Raw genomic sequence first — 16172 nt, 5'->3', positions numbered from 1 at the left:
AACCTATTTACTTGCGTATTGGTCCTCTCGATCACTAGCATGGAGGTCGATACCAAACCCAGAAATAGAAACCCTAATAGTAGTGTTTGCAAGACCACTCTGATTGTAATCTCGCTTCATGATTACCAGTAGATGGATGAATTCATATGTTTTACACATTGTTCATAAACCCTAGCTAGTTGCAAGAACTTATGTTCTACACATTCGGTCTAATTGTGCACGTCCAACAATCACTTCAACTATCGGATATCAATGTTTTTTTTTTTTTTACGAGAATTTGAGTAGTCATATGAAGTTATACGCACATTATGGCAATTCAAATGAAAACTAAGAATTTCATCATTATCGGTCACTCATGTGATCTTCTAAAATAATTGTATTGTAATCAATATATTTTTTATGTTACAATACAATGTGCAATATCAAAACTTTGGTCTTATCCTTGATGCAAGATACATGCTTATGTTACTTGCACATCGAATTAAATGAGACAAATAACGTGTCAGATGCAGTCAACTCAAACATCACACCTAACACGATGCATTACGACCGATGAACAAACGAATCCGATACCCTGAATGCGGTCAGCGTTGTTCGCGGAACACAATTAGAAATACATAAACCATCATTCAAAATAAATCTCACACTTTAGGAATGCAGCTTTCCCCCATATGAATTTTCATTATGACCTTCCTCGCCCCCTCTGGATTCACATCTGGATAATTCTAGGATTGAATTGAATTAGGTGGATTTTGTGGTAGATTTATCCTTTTGATTCAGAAGAAAAAAAAAGTCACATGAAAAGTCCAATATTAAATAAAAAATTCCATGGCCTACTTTATTAGGGTGGATATGGTTTTTAAATGGCTTCATATTTGACACTATATATAAAGCCACTCCATGCACACCCATTTGGCCTCACCCTCCGAAGGACACTACCATCCTCTATGTTCTTCTTTTGGTCCTTTTGCGTAAGGATTTGCTTGTCACCTACTCCTAAAGAAGAGAGAGTCGGAGAGAGTCCCCTATTAACTCTCACACTCTTCTCTCTTCTCTTCTTCATCAAAACCCAGATCTTTCTTCTGTCTTCGATCAGATCTAGTCGCCATGGATAAGCCTTACACCTGCAAGATCTGCAACAAGCGCTTCAAAGGTGGCAAGGCCATGGGCGGACACATGAGATCTCATCTCGCCAAGCTTCCGCTCCCTCCCAAACACCCTCCACCTCCCCCGCCGCCGCCAGCGACTCCTTCTCCGCCGCAGCGGCTCGCTCACTCGCCGGAGTTTTCATCCTCCTCGACTCATCATAACCTTAGCAACAACAACATCTTCCGAATCCGGAACTTAAACAGCAGCGTGAGCCTCATGCAGATGATGATGATGCAATCTCCTCCGCCGTCTACGGCCCCGGCCCCGGCTCCGGCGACTATTCTGAAGTACCGGGAAGTTGTTGTTGCTGCTACTGCTGTGGCTCCGCCGTCGTCTATGGACTCGGCGGTGGAGAGCGACAGCACCGAGTCGCAGCAGAAGAACCTGACCCGGAGAAGATCCAAACGTCGTCGTAAGGTGATTGTGAGTGCGGCGCCGCCGCCCCTGGAGGCCGCCGAGGAGCAGCAGGTAAGTTCCGTTTCCGATACTTTCTCACCGGAAGATTGTGCTCTCTCTCTTATGATGCTCTCAAGGGACACATGGAAAATGAAAGTCACAAATGAACTAGCTTATGGTGATGAAGAATCTCTTGAGGAAGAACAAGAGGAGGAAGTGGTGGAAGAAGAAGAGGAGGAAGACGACGACGTCGTTTTCATCCCCAGGACTACTCCCAAGAGTACTTCTTCTAATAATCAAGGGGGGAAGTACAAGTGTGATACTTGCAAGAAAGAGTTCCAATCCTACCAAGCACTCGGCGGCCACCGAGCCAGCCACAAGAGAGTCCGGCACCAAGTCTTAGAGGAAGACGACGATGACGTGGAAGTCGGCGATGATGATTCCGAGGAGGATGAGGTGTTGGCAGTAGGAGGAAGAGGAGGTGGCAATGGCCGTGGCAGTGGTAATGGTGGTGGTGGTGGTGTCCAGGGGTATAATGGGAAGTCTGCTGTTGTGGAGCATCCTCCTCCCAGGGTATTTGAATGCCCATTTTGTTTCAAGCTGTTTGATTCTGGTCAAGCACTTGGTGGGCATAAGAAGGTGCACTATTATAATAATAATACTAATAACAATACTAGTTATAATAATACCAACAACAACAGCAGCAGCAGCAATGTCCCAGCTGCTAGTAGTACCACCAACACCAATACCAACACCAACACCAACAATGCTAGGGCCTCTTCCTCCTCAGCAAACGTATCTTCTGCAAACTATGGAGGCAACAATCTGGTGATTGATCTCAATCTCCCAGCACCAGAAGAAGAGTTCGACTTTTCGACAATTTCAGATTAGTTTAACATCTCAATTTATAGAGGTACCAATTAGTTTTCTCATAATTTCATCAGCAGCAACAGCAAACATCTACCTTTCAAAAATGGTTTCGCTTTAGTTTGCTTGTTGTAATACAGAGTCATGAAAATTCTCTCTCCCCCCTCCCTCCATTTGATAATGTTATACAGTGATGAATTATATTTAGTGTTCTTTGCAATGTGGTATGGTGTTCTTGTTTCATAGTACTGAGGACCCCTCCATTTGATAATGTTATATATACAGTGATGAATTTTATCTTTGCAATGTGGTATGGTTTTCTTGTTGCATAGTACTGGGGATTTGATAAGTTATACAGTGATGAATTATATTTAGTGTTCTTTGCAATGCGGTATGGTGTTCTTGTTTCATGGTGTACTGAGGACCCCTCCATTTGATAATGCTATACATACAGTGATGAATTTTATCTTTGCAATGTATAGTTTTCTTGTTGCATAGTACTGGGGATTGGAACAGAGTTGGGGGTTACATGAAAGGACAAGCAGCCCTTTTGTTTTTGGTTCTTTGTGCAGAAGGATGATGGCCTAGTTGGGTTTGTTTCAGCTGAGATTTATTAACTGTTCTCCACATTTTTCTCATTAAAGAAAATTTGGGTTTTTGTTTTGGGGGGTGAGCTTAGTTTTGGTTCTACCTGTCACAACCTGCAGCTTTATAGTTGTGCACAGTTGGTGATGAAGTAGTCAAGAGCCTACAACTCTATTCCTCCTCCTTCTTATCGTCTCTAGCTTCTGGGTTTTCCTAGGCTAGTGTTACACACTTACACTTAGCCATGCACAGAGTCAAGCATAGTTGTAACCAGTCAAATAGAGCCATTTTTGGGAATTAATGGGTTTTTTTTTTTTTAGATCCAATTAATATGGTATTAAGTTATTTAAATTTTCAGCACATTGAAACCATGCGTTTTTTTTAAATATTGTAATAACTTATTTTGTTCCAAAATGGACTCTTTGCTTTCTCACATCCAAATCCTTTTCAAACCCTTCCTTTAATTACCAAGAAAAGAAAAAAATCTTTCAAATTAAACTCTCGTGATAAAGTCAGATTTGGTTGTTTGATTTTCAGTTTAAGGAGATAATTTTGGCCTACATTTTAAACCCAGTCATTAATGTTTGCCAATATTGAATGCCCAACATTAAAACCCGGAATGCATGCATCAATCTATTAGAAATTTAGACGCTTTCATACCATTTTTCTTTTTGTTGGTGATAACTTGATTAGTGATTCCCATGTCGTATATACCTCCCAGAAATTGAAGAAAACCTAGCTCAAATTATCTCCTCCATTTTCTCTGCATTCTGGGTAGTCCAAGTCAAACTGATCAAGAAAAATAAGTTTGAGATTTTTCTAAATAAATATGATACATTTTATCTCTCAAAATGAGATTTTGGCCCCCTTTTACGCGTTGCGATGTTCTACGCCAATATCATATATACATTATATAGTAATATTATCATGTCAGATATGGATGGTTTATGTCAGATTGTGAAACAAATCATACTACAGGGAAATGACTTGCTAAGTTATTTAATTGACAACATATAAAGTTTGATTGATTCCTTGATTATCATCTAGCTAGATCGATGAGTATGAACAAGTTGTCCTCAGCGTAGTCATGCAAAAAATAGCCAATGCTTTATTTGTTAAACTCAAAGACAACCAATGTTGAAACTGTCATGTAATCACATTCACTTATTAATAACTTGTATTAATTATGGGATGGACGTTCACGGGTGCGAAATGTTAGGTCATTAGCATTTCCATTCAAGGAAGCAAGCAGGGGTCAAGAATGAGAATGAGCCAAACCTCAGTAATTTGTACTTCATGTTCCTTTGCTTAATTAGTAACCGTGAATTTTGGGTAATGGGTTGGAAGCTGCAAATGACAAAGGTAGGCAACCCAATCCTACTAGGAAGTGTCTCTGCCGAGGTTAGTACTTAGTAGATACTTGACACATAAGCTTTGCTCAATTGGGTGTATATACAATTAATCTTAGGCAATATGTACGCACGTACGCCAACCATTATACTTACAAGATACTTGCTAGATCCAATGAACATTAGCATTTTCTACCTAACACGATTTACAATTATAGAAAATAAAAACATTTGTAAACCATCTTGGCCAGTTAACTTTCTCGTAAAATTTGATACCTTAAAAACTTTAATTTAAATAAAGGCTTGACAACAGCTACATCAACCCTTTATTTAAAAAAAAAAAAAATTAATTTATACTATGTCATGCAGGTACATGGTGGTAATTGGTGTAACTAAAACATAATTGTCAATCCTTTCAAAAAAAAAAAACATAATTGTCAATTTGTAATTATTTTGGCCAGATTAATGATGTTTTACCTTAATTATATTCTCGATATGTTTATCTATTCGTATCAAATGTGCATATCAGTAAAAAAAAAAAATGGTTGTTATCTATAACGGAAAAGATAGGTATCACAAGTTATGACCCTCACATAGTGAGGAAAAACTAGATAAGTTCGGTTATTTCCATTTTTTTTTAATTGATAAAGGTCCACCATTAACATTCAGCAAGCAATACAATAATGGCTTACCCATGAGAGTCGTGAAAAAAAGCCAATAGTTAGAGCACACAAATTAGCATACCCCTAGCACAATAGTTATTGTTTACTCCATATACTTAAAGGGTATAGACATTTCAGTCTCTGACGTTTCAATTTCACCTAAAAACTCCCTAAACTCTCTAATTTCACCTAATTGGTCATTGTCGTCAACTTTCCGCCTAAAATCTTCATCATCTTGCTAACGTGGCATTCTTTACATGCTAAAATGACTATTTTACCCTCAATTACTTTTTTTTATTATTTATTTATTTAATATTTTTTTTGTTTATATTTGTTCTTCCCCTCTCTCTTTCGTCTCCATCCACGTCTTCACTGCCAGCTTCAACATCTGCCTCATCAATCATTCTCCTCATCTGATCGACCTCCCTTTCTTCCTCAAATAACCACTTCAATTTGTTCTTTGGACTGCATCAAGGTTGGAAATCAACAAAGGAAGACCAAACAAATCGAAAGCAACACAGTTCTAATACTACCAGAACAACAGTACAAGAGCAGAACACCAATAATACTTTGATCGATCTACAATTCCATTCAAATCTTCAATTACAGTTAATAAGGCTACCAGGGAACTAAGTGATGATCAAAACCATCAGAAATGGCCAAAAAGACCAAATCACCGTCGTGCACAATAGCCACACAAGCAGGCCGACACAACCCAAAATATCAAAATCTCCAAATCTCAACCAAATTCAAATTCAATTATATCGAGAGATAGAGATAGAGCTCGACAAGTATACAAACTCTGATACCTTAGTTGAAACCAAAGTCACCGGAAAACATGGAAACTCACTAGAAAACTCAAACATCTTATCCTCTTCCATTCTCTATCTTGGCTCATCATATTAGCAAACCAACACCATAGAAACAATGCTGACGTCGAGAGAAAGCTTCTGATATAGGTCTGACACCACGAATCAGCCAAAATCGGAGAATTTCCGCGAACCCGAGAATCTTAAAGGCTTCGTCCTGCCACGCGCCTCCGTTGCTATCTTGGAGAAAGGAGGACTGGGCTCCACTTCAAGCTGCTGAGAGGAAGAGAACTCGACCAGTCCGGCGTCCAGCTTGGCAGGAAACTAGAGCTTCGATCAGATCATGTCGTCGGAAGGAAACTATGCTCTGTTCAAGGTCAGACGTGTGGTAGAGAGGTGCAACTAGACAGAGATGAGGAGGTCAAATTGGAGGAAGAGAAAGTCGAATTAGAGAAACCGGAGGTTGAATTAGAGAGGGATGAAACCGAATTAGAGAGGAGAAGAGATCAAAGATGAGGAAGAGAAGGGGCTGCCCAAGACAGTAGCAGCGCCAGAAGCTGCAATTTTTGCTGTCTTTCTAAGTCCTGGAATCAATTTTTGATTCTTACTTCTTCTCACTCTAAAGAAAGGATGCCCGTGTGAAGTCTTAAGTATACGGAGCATCATATCATGACCAGGATGTCCTAGTCGGTCATGCCAAAGCCAATATGTGTCTGAATCCAAGAGATCTTCTCTTATGACATTATTAGATTCAATTGGTCGAATTGTTGTGACATAAAGTCCACTACATTGACACATAAGCTTCTCTAAGATGCGCTTCCGTCCGCAATCATTAGAGGTAATGCAAAGGAATTCTATGCCGTTCTCACTATGCGTTTCCGCATGGAATCTGTTGGCTCTTATATCTTTAAAGCTTAATAAGGTTCGATTTGCCTTAGGAGCGTAGAGAGCTTCAGTGACTTTAATCAAGCTGCCATTAGGCAAAAGGAATTGGGTATTCCATGTCCTTGAACTAAGCTTGATGGCCCAGCCATCGTAGTCACAGAGGAATATGTTGGCAACATCTCTAAGAATAATTGCCTATGTCGTAGAATGGTGTGCGCAGTTGCACTATCCGCAAGACATTATAGTTCATCAATTTCTTAAAAAGAAAAGCTCGTAATTAAAAGGAGTCATAAGGAAAAGAACTCGACTTTTATTAATAAGTCAAACGGAATTATATCATCATTTCTTTAACCAAAGAAAATCTAATCCAATGAACTAGTGAATGCAAAACAATGGTAGTCATCTAACATCTTTCAGTAATTCCAATGTAAATATGACCAGGTGAGTAGAAAGATGTCGGTGGAGCAAAGCTCGCTTAAGTACCACTTATCTCAAAACTTTTCTAGACATCACACTTACATTGAGTACGCCTACTTTGAAGAAAGACTAATATCATTGGCATCTACTACAAAAGTAATATGGCAATTGCCTACATCTCTTGGAAAATAAAAAGACTTCGATCCAATCCGTCACTATTACGTCAATTTTCGCTGTTAAAATGCTAACGTGGGACCTTCTCACAGGAAAAATTTCCAAACTACCCATTGCTAGGCAGCCTGCGGATGCGTCAGTGTTGTGAACGCAGATGGGTAGTTTGAAAATTTTCCCCAAAAATGGACGGAGTGGTGACAGATTGGATCGATTTGATGAAATTGGAGAGTGCAGGGACTTTTCTGATTAAATTAGAAGTGCAATGGCTGAGCTGATGAACCGTTGAAAGTATAGGGTAGTAAGCTATGTAATATATGTGTTTTGGTATGTGTATCTACTACAATGACTACATTAAGGATACCACTGTCGTTCTATACATTGGTACAGTTGAATGTGTCATTAAGGTCAAAATTACTTCTTCGCTCTCTTAGTTCTCATAGTTGGTGTTTTTTTTATATATTCTTTTTATGTTTATTTTTTTTAAATGAAAAAGCTAAAGATCAATACGTAGTAGTCCTTAATAAATGAACATTTTTTTTGTTCTTCTTAAAAGGGAGGTTCTATTCAGATATCTCAATTTGCTATTTGGACTTCTTCTAATTTTTGTAAATTTTTATTTCTTATTTTACCCCTTCTATAAATAAATAAAAAATTAATAAAAAATGCCTTTTTTAATCATGTGTTCTCCTCAACAGAGTCAAATCCTCTTTCTTTCATTTGTTCAACCTTAGGTTCTCTATTCTTTTAATATAAGGCCATGGAGATTGATCAACAAGTATTATTTTTCATTATTTTTCCACCCAAGCTCTATATAAACAATAATGTCTTCCATAATCATTGACTACTTGTTCTTGATTTTGCGATTGAATTGGGCCTTATCAGCTAAGTATGTGGTTGGGTTAAGATTCAAATTGAAGGCTTGCCAAATTCATATTTATAATTTTATATAAGTTAAAACGATAATTGGAGAAAAACATGATATTGAATTAGGTTTAGTGAGCTCTGTACTTTCTGGGTATGAGAAAGCGAGAGGTACCAAAATTGGATTGCTTCGCACAAAAAATTGGTCTTTATTTTGATTTTTTGATGCATCAATAATGTTTAATGAGGCAAAGATTGAACCTTTTTGGGGGGAGGTGCAGTTTTGATGATCATGTGATAATCTTTTCTAAATTGGAATGAAATAGAGAATTTGTTACGCGCAAGAAAAAAATATGGAATATGAAAGCATGAATTGATGAATTCTTTGCTCATTTTGCTGCTCAAAAAGGAGGTTTGGCTTCCCAGATCCATGCCCAATGCAAAGACCAATTCTTGTTGTTTTTTAAGGTCTCATTGCGAGGAAGATCAAATAGATGGGTTTGTGATAAATAGGAAATTATTTCTCTTCTTCTTATTTCTTTAGTGGGTAAAATAGGAAATAAAATTTTACAAAAATTATAAGAGGTCTAAATAGCAAATGGGGGAGGTCTAACTAGAACCGCTCTTCTTGGAATGCTCAACTTAACGAATCTCAACCAAAAAAAGAAGAAGGAAAAAACAAAACTAAGAAATTTGAAACCTAACTCCATTATTCTCCCAAACACTATAGTTTATATTTGAGTTTATCACAGAGGAAAAATAATTTAACCGCTAGAGCTATAAATCATTAAATCTCTATGAGAGGCCTTTAACCAAAGTAGATAGGAGGGATTTGAGTAGAGGATGTATTCCCAAGTTTTTGGGAGATACTTTTTGGGAGATACTGAGGCTACAACTAGTCAATCCCGAGATATGTAATCGTTGGTTTGGATGAATAAAAATGTACTTTTCTCAACAAAAAAAAAAAAAAAAATCTCAACGAACCCTTAAATGGTGTCTAACTATCTAACACCTTATTGGAAACCAAATCTCTGAGCATGTATCATACGGTCGTATATTATGCAATAATTGGCAATAAAGTCCACTAGCTAGCACCGAGTTCTGATTAATCCACGATTGCAACCCGTCCATACTTCCTATACATTATTACATTTTATAATCTACGTGCAGGGGTTGACAAAAATTAAGAAAATAATTTTAATTGGTTTGGTGAACTTACTGACTCTCATGTACTGTTAATCTTCAATCCTCTGGTGCTCAATACGTGCTGCCATCAACGTCCCTCGTCAACTATATATATCTAAACTCATTTCATTTCCCAGCTACTCCGATAATAGACGAAGAAATTAGGGCATCATGGAAAACACATACCCGCGGAGGCTCCAATCACATACAGCCACGTCACAACAGCACTCTTCTGGGCCTCGTCTTCTACGCAGCAGAAGCGGAAGTAGTACTTCTCCGGCGATAAACAACTCGTTATACTCTCCGAGCCCCAGCCACAGATTCACCACTCCCCGGTCGAAGTCCACCGCCAAATCCAGAACCGGTTACAGAGATGAAGAGAAAACGGTAACTTCCAGCATGCAAAAGAAGGGGCAAGAAAATAGAGAAGGTAAAAATAATAGTCAGAATGCTACTTTTGCTATCCCTAGGTTTTTGCTGCAGCGCGGGAATACTAGCCCTAGTCCGAGTCCACGCCCTAGCTTTGGCTCGACGAAGGGGAGGAAGTCGCCGGTCTCTCCTTCGGCTTGGGCGTTGTCTCCGGGACGGTCTTTGCCATGCACGGTGGGACCGGAGCTGACTGCGGCGGCAGTGGCTTCGCCGAGACCGAGGGTGAAGTCTAGTGGGGGTGGAGTTGGTGGGGTTTTGAAGTATTTTAGGCTTCCGAAGAAAGGGATGACTATACAAGAGGAGGAGTTTCATCAGTTTCGGATTTTGCATAATAGGTTGCTCCAATGGAGATTTGACAATGCTCGAGCTCAAGCTGCCATGGTTGCTTCACACAAAGTTGCAAAGGTAAGTACTAATGATTTATTATAAGTTTATTGACTTTATTCACTAAACTTAGACCAATTATTTACATGTATTTTGTATATTTCAGGACAGAATGTTCAGTGTGTGGCTTAGAATTTTCAAAATGAGGAACTACATCCTAGATAAGCAACTACAACTGCAAAAGCTCAAGCATCAAGTGAAGGTGTATCAAATTGTGTACCCTCAAATTTCTCTACTGAACGAATGGGGGAAATTGGAGAGAAAAAATCAAGAATCTGTGAGCAGGATGGTGAGGAAGTTATCCGGAATTTCAAATATAATTCCTTTGGTAAATGATGCTAAGGTAAAAATATACATTGCATTTTTAGTTGCTAATTTCAATAAAATTTCGGTGATTCAGTAACAACTCAGATATATCTAAACTAAAAATTAATCCCATTTTTCATCTCGAATAGGGAGATGTGGCGTCTATATACGAAGCGATGATCACGGCCATGGATGTCATGGCTGGTATTCAAGCAACGGTCACTAAATTGCTCCCGCAGGTAACTAATTAGTCTTTATGCGCAGATCGATTAGTTAATTTTTATTCTAAACAATTTAAAGCATCATGTTGCATCTGTTTTGTTAATATGAATGTGGTAATTTCATCCCAGCTCGAAAAGCTGCTCTACATGGTTACGGAGCTTTTGATCATGCAGAAGCAACAAAGAGAATTAGAGAAATATATTACATCGGTCGTTGGTCTTATGGTAAGTGATATTTGCCGTTGCTGTCAAGCTCCTAAATGTATTGTACATTCATATCATTTTGGTAGAATCTGTGCCTAAAGCTTTTTCACCAGGAAGTAACTATCGTTCAAGTAAAAATAAAAATGGAGGAGCTTCGTCATAGACATAAGATATTAGGTGCAACCAACCCAAACGGAGCTTGTGAGTTGTGAAAAGATAAAAGAATAATAGGCCCATTAGTTCATGTTTGAAAGAGATTAAATGACCTACACTTTAAGCTTGTTTTCGATTGTGACGATGTTATCCGGTTGTCTAATGAACTGTAGGTTGATATATTAGCCAGTGTGTTATTTCATTTGTTATCTTACATCCACTACCGAGAGTAGTAGTAGGCATTACTTAACTGTGCAACCTAGACCACATACTTAACTCTGCAACGTACGTAGCCACACATGAAGTCACAATTTGCCGACAAAACTTCTGAAGTATTTCATATGTTTTAACAGAAAGAGGAGACAAGCGTAAGGGTACATCTCATCCAAGTAGCAAATAAAAGTCAAGTCAAGGAGAGGCCCGGGTTTATATGTTAAAATAATCATTTTGTAATACTTGCCCCGCACCTTGAATTTATTTTAGTGTTCTCTTTCGTGATTCTAGTTTGATCTCCAAATTTGATATTTAGACCTTCAATTTTTTTCAATTATTAATATACTTTGTTAAGTCATATGAAAAGACAAAGAGATAAAACTGGAAAAAAAAAAAAAAAAACAAAATTACCTCCCTAAATATAACATTCAATTAAATTTATTTTTTATTTTTTATTTTTCCGGAATTTCCTTATATTGACATATAGTTTTAAAATTTACCTAAAATAATTAAGTAAAAACAATAATTTCTATACATGGCCTATCATTTAATACAAAAATAAATTCAAAAAATCTGATTTTGAATTTTCTTAAACTAAATTCATTGAGTATTATGATATAGTTATTACTCGATCTTCCAACCCAAAACCCTTAAAATTACTTCTTTTGGCAAATTCAAAATGATTCCAGCAACATATCAAGATCGAGAACCTCTTATTAATTTTGGTGGATGAGAGACCTACTCATAAGAGAGCAATATCATGTGATTTTGATTTATTCTTCTTCTCATGTTGAAGATAGAGATAAAAAGTGGAGTAACATATTGTTGTATCTTATGTTCAAGAGTGTTTTGGTAAAAAAAAGGAGGTCTATTTAGCCTTTTAAGTATTCTAAAAAGTAAATTAGAGGTATACTAAATATGGGAGGGCCAAATAGCAAATTTGGAGGTCCAACTAGAACCACCATATCTACAATATGATACCCAAAAAGATGATATACAAGAGTTGCTCCCTCAATTCTCTCACCGGAGGGGAAGGGGGAGGAGGAGGTAGAAAAAGTAGATTTTTTCCCCTCCTCTCTCTCTGTCTCTCTCTCTCTGTTTTTTTTCTTCCCTTATTTAATTACTTTTGGTCCATTGCGATGAATAATAAGTCTCTTGTCATGATTTGATCGACCATAGTCATGCTTAGATTTGAGTACTGCATCATCTCTTTCCCTTAACCTCGATCACATTCTGACACGTATTTTCCTTACATTTAGACATCTCCTCGGGTTGAAGAATTACGTTGTGCTTTTGGTCATCTTCATCAAATATAGATTATTGTGGTTTTAAGTGGAATTTGTTGAGCAATTTGCTATCATGCATGATTGGATCATTTGAGATAGAATCATTCTTAGACCCTGCTCGTGAGCTACAATCACTTATTGGTTAGATACAGATACAGTTTGTAACGATGATGTTTTAGTTCATGGTGATTCTCATTAAGTTTTTTTTTTTTAAGAGTTTGGATGTTTTACATTTTCTAGAGTTCATCTAATTTTGGTAACGTGGGGTTAGTATATTAGTCTGATTTTTGTCCATCTTCAGTTTTATCTAGGTGCACTAGTTGTCTTTGCCTTGATGTTGAAGCTAGCAACTTAGCATTGAGTCATCCTGAAATAAACATTCACGTTGTATAAAGTGGACTTGAGATAAACCACAAGGCCGACCATCTTGTCAATGTTCATAGTTACTCCCAACGTAAACTTTGCAGCGTTTCAAGCTCTTGACAGAAATCTACCTACCCTTTGGTGTGAAATGTGAACTCAACCCATTTACTCATAAGTCTAAAAGTTTGACTCATCCTCTTTCTATGCTTAATTCTTCAAATCTTCAAAGACTTTGAGATACTATTGCTCACATTGTCATGATCGATAAACTAAAATTCTGACAAATTCTGACCCTTTAATTTATATACGTACGTTAACAAACCAGGATGTAAGTGTGGATATTGAATGTAAGAGCCCTCATTTGTTTAAACCTGATACATGTTGAGATAGTGTAAATAGCTAAGTTTGTCATATAATCAGTTTTCAATTTTCCCTAATATCCTCAACTCACTCAATAAAGTACTGTGATTGTATATTTTATATACATTATTGAAATTGCATATGGAAGCTGGTCTATTATTTCCTAACTAGTCCTAATGCAGGCTAGGGTTTCATCAAATGGCTTCAGTTCTCCACCCAGGATATGGAGTTATGCATCCCTCCATTTTCTTATACCTAATAACCACCATAACGAAGCAAGATAAGAAAGTAGAAGTAGTATGTTAACATAAACTGATGCAGAACACAAATGTTAGATTTTTCCTATTTTTTATGTGGATCAACAATACCATGTTACTACCAAAACATTTTAAAGTAACAACAATACCAAAACATATGAGCCTATTCATCCAATCCATTACAAATTAAGATCCAAGACAAATCATATCCTAAATACTCTAATCTGCTTTCTTATCCATCTGGAAATCCATCTTTCACCTCTTTCCCTAACCTCTAGCTACTACCTCCTTTCACCTCTTGTCCCCCAGCTCTACCTTCTTTCTCCTTGCTCCCCGTAACCTTCAATAATTCATCAAGTTTTTCATTCTTACTCCCCACAGCGTTCAACAACTCATCAAGTTTCTATGAATTAATCTGCAACGACATTAGACGTTAGCCCAAACAAATAAGCAAACGGAATTTGAAATTAACATAGAAAGTTTGGAACTTTACTTACTCAAACTGTTTTTCAGTTGATTCAAGACCATCTGAGATGGACTCTACATTTTCATTGAGCTCTGAAAGATCTTTACATATGATCTCTAGGTCTTCATTAAACTCTAGCTCATTGCTGAAATCTTCCTTTGCCTTTGTAGCTTCATAGGTTCTCCGGATGGTGTTTGGAAGTGCTTCTACCACGGCAGCAATTGGCGTCTTCTCCACCTCTTCGCGGTCTCTTTGGCAAGAAACTTGAACATCGAGCCCGTATTGGTGGTCACCTCAGTGAAAGCAAGAAGGAGAGCCAGCTGGTGTACCCACGGTGTGCCGAGTAGAGACGATCGACCATAGTCATGCTTAGATCTAAGTACTGCATCTTCTCTTTCCCTTAACCTTGATCACATTCTAACACGAATTTTCCTTACATTTAGATATCTCCTCGAGTTGAAGAATTACGTTGTTCAACGTCCATGTGTTTTTGGCCAGCATCATCTAAAGAGATTTGATAGTATGAATAATATGTAATATCTTCAATTCATTCAGAATGGATTAAAACGTTTTATATAACAAGGATGCTAATTCTATCCATAATTATAGGACTAACTATATTAATACAAATCCCTTAATTAACTTGTGATGATATAGAAGATCCAAGTAACAAAGACTCCAAATCATATGGGAGTCCTTTCCTCAATAATAAAGAGATTTGATAGTGTGAATAATATGTAATATCTTCAATTCATTCGGAATGGTTTACAACTTTTTATAGAACAAGGATGCTAATTCTATCCATGATTATAGGACTAACTATACTAATACAAATCTCTTAATTAGCTTGTGATGATACAGAAGATCCCAATAACGAAAACTCCAAATCATATGGGACTCCTTTCCTCAATATCATCAAATATAGATTATTGTGGTTTTAAGTGGATTTTGTTGAGTAATTTGCTATCATGCATGATTGGATAATTTGAGATAAAATCATTCTTAGACCATGCTCGTGAGCTACAATCACTTATTGGTTAGATACATATAGAGTTTGTAACGTTGTTGTTTTAGTTCGTGGTGATTCTCATTAAGTTTTTTTTTTAGAGTTTGGATGTTTTACATTTTCTAGAGTTCGTCTAATTTTGGTAACGTGGGGTTAGTATGTTAGTCTGATTTTTGTCCATCTTCAGTTTTACCTAGGTGCACTAGTTGTCTTTGCATTGATGTTGAAGCTAGCAATTTAGCATTCAGTCATCCTGAAATAAACATTCACGTTGTATAAAGTGGACTTGAGATAAACCACAAGCTCGGCCATCTTGTCAATGTTCATAGTTACTCCCAACGCAAACTTTGCAGCGTTTGAAGCTCTTGACGGCAATCTTCCTACCTTTTGGTGTGAAATGTGAACTCAACCCATTTACTTAAAAGTCTAAAAGTCTTGACCCTTCCTCTTTCTATGCTTAATTCTTCAAATCTTCAAAGACTTTGAGATACTATTGCTCACATTGCCATGATAAACTAAAATTCTAACATATTCACACCCTTTAATTTATATACGTACGTTAACAAACCAGGATGTAGGTGTGGCTATTGAATGTAAGAGCCCTCATTTTTTTTTACCTGATACATGTTGAGATAGTGTTAATAGCTAAGTTTGTTCTATAATTAGTTTTCAATTTTCCCTAATATCCTCAACTCACTAAATAAGGTACTGTGATTGTATATTTTATATACATTATTGAAATTGCATATGGAAGCTGGTCTATTTTTTCCTAACTAGTCCTAATGCAGGCTAGGGTTTCATCAAATGACTTCAGTTCTCCACCAACTTCGTCAGGATATGGAGTTATACATCCCTCCTTTTTCTTATACCTAATAACCACCATATCGAAGCAAGATAAGAAAGTAGAAGTAGTATGTTAACATAAACTGATGCAGAACACAAATGTGAGATTTTTCCTATTTTTTATGTGGATCAACAATACCCATGTGGCCATGTTACGACCAAAACATTTTAAAGTAACAACAATAACAAAACATATGAGTCTATTCATCCGATCCATTACAAATTAAGATCCAAGACAAATCATATCCTAAATACTCTAATCTCTAATCTGCTTTCTTATCCTTCTGGAAATCCATCTTTCACCTCTTTCCCTAACCTCTAGCTACTACCTCCTTTCACCTC

The 16172-nt window shown here is 37.1% G+C and overlaps 2 protein-coding genes across 2 annotated transcripts; both read left to right on the top strand.

The window, feature by feature from the left end:
* The first annotated feature begins 984 nt into the window (after positions 1–984).
* On the top strand, positions 985–2568 carry LOC112171468 (zinc finger protein ZAT1). Its single transcript, XM_040508381.1, has one exon. The coding sequence runs from the start codon at positions 1108–1110 to the stop codon at positions 2434–2436; it is 1329 nt and encodes a 442-aa protein (XP_040364315.1). The 5' UTR covers positions 985–1107; the 3' UTR covers positions 2437–2568.
* A 6942-nt stretch (positions 2569–9510) lies between these two features.
* LOC112171459 (QWRF motif-containing protein 7) lies at positions 9511–14328 on the top strand. Its single transcript, XM_024308643.2, has 5 exons — positions 9511–10173; positions 10259–10495; positions 10608–10697; positions 10809–10904; positions 14152–14328. The coding sequence occupies exons 1-5, from the start codon at positions 9511–9513 to the stop codon at positions 14326–14328; spliced, it is 1263 nt and encodes a 420-aa protein (XP_024164411.2).
* The last annotated feature ends 1844 nt before the right edge of the window (positions 14329–16172 follow it).

Source organism: Rosa chinensis, chromosome 1, assembly GCF_002994745.2.
Source record: "Rosa chinensis cultivar Old Blush chromosome 1, RchiOBHm-V2, whole genome shotgun sequence".
Classification (NCBI taxonomy): Eukaryota; Viridiplantae; Streptophyta; class Magnoliopsida; order Rosales; family Rosaceae; genus Rosa; species Rosa chinensis.
Note: the sequence above shows the minus strand (reverse complement) of the source record. Positions and strands in the feature narration are given on the sequence as shown.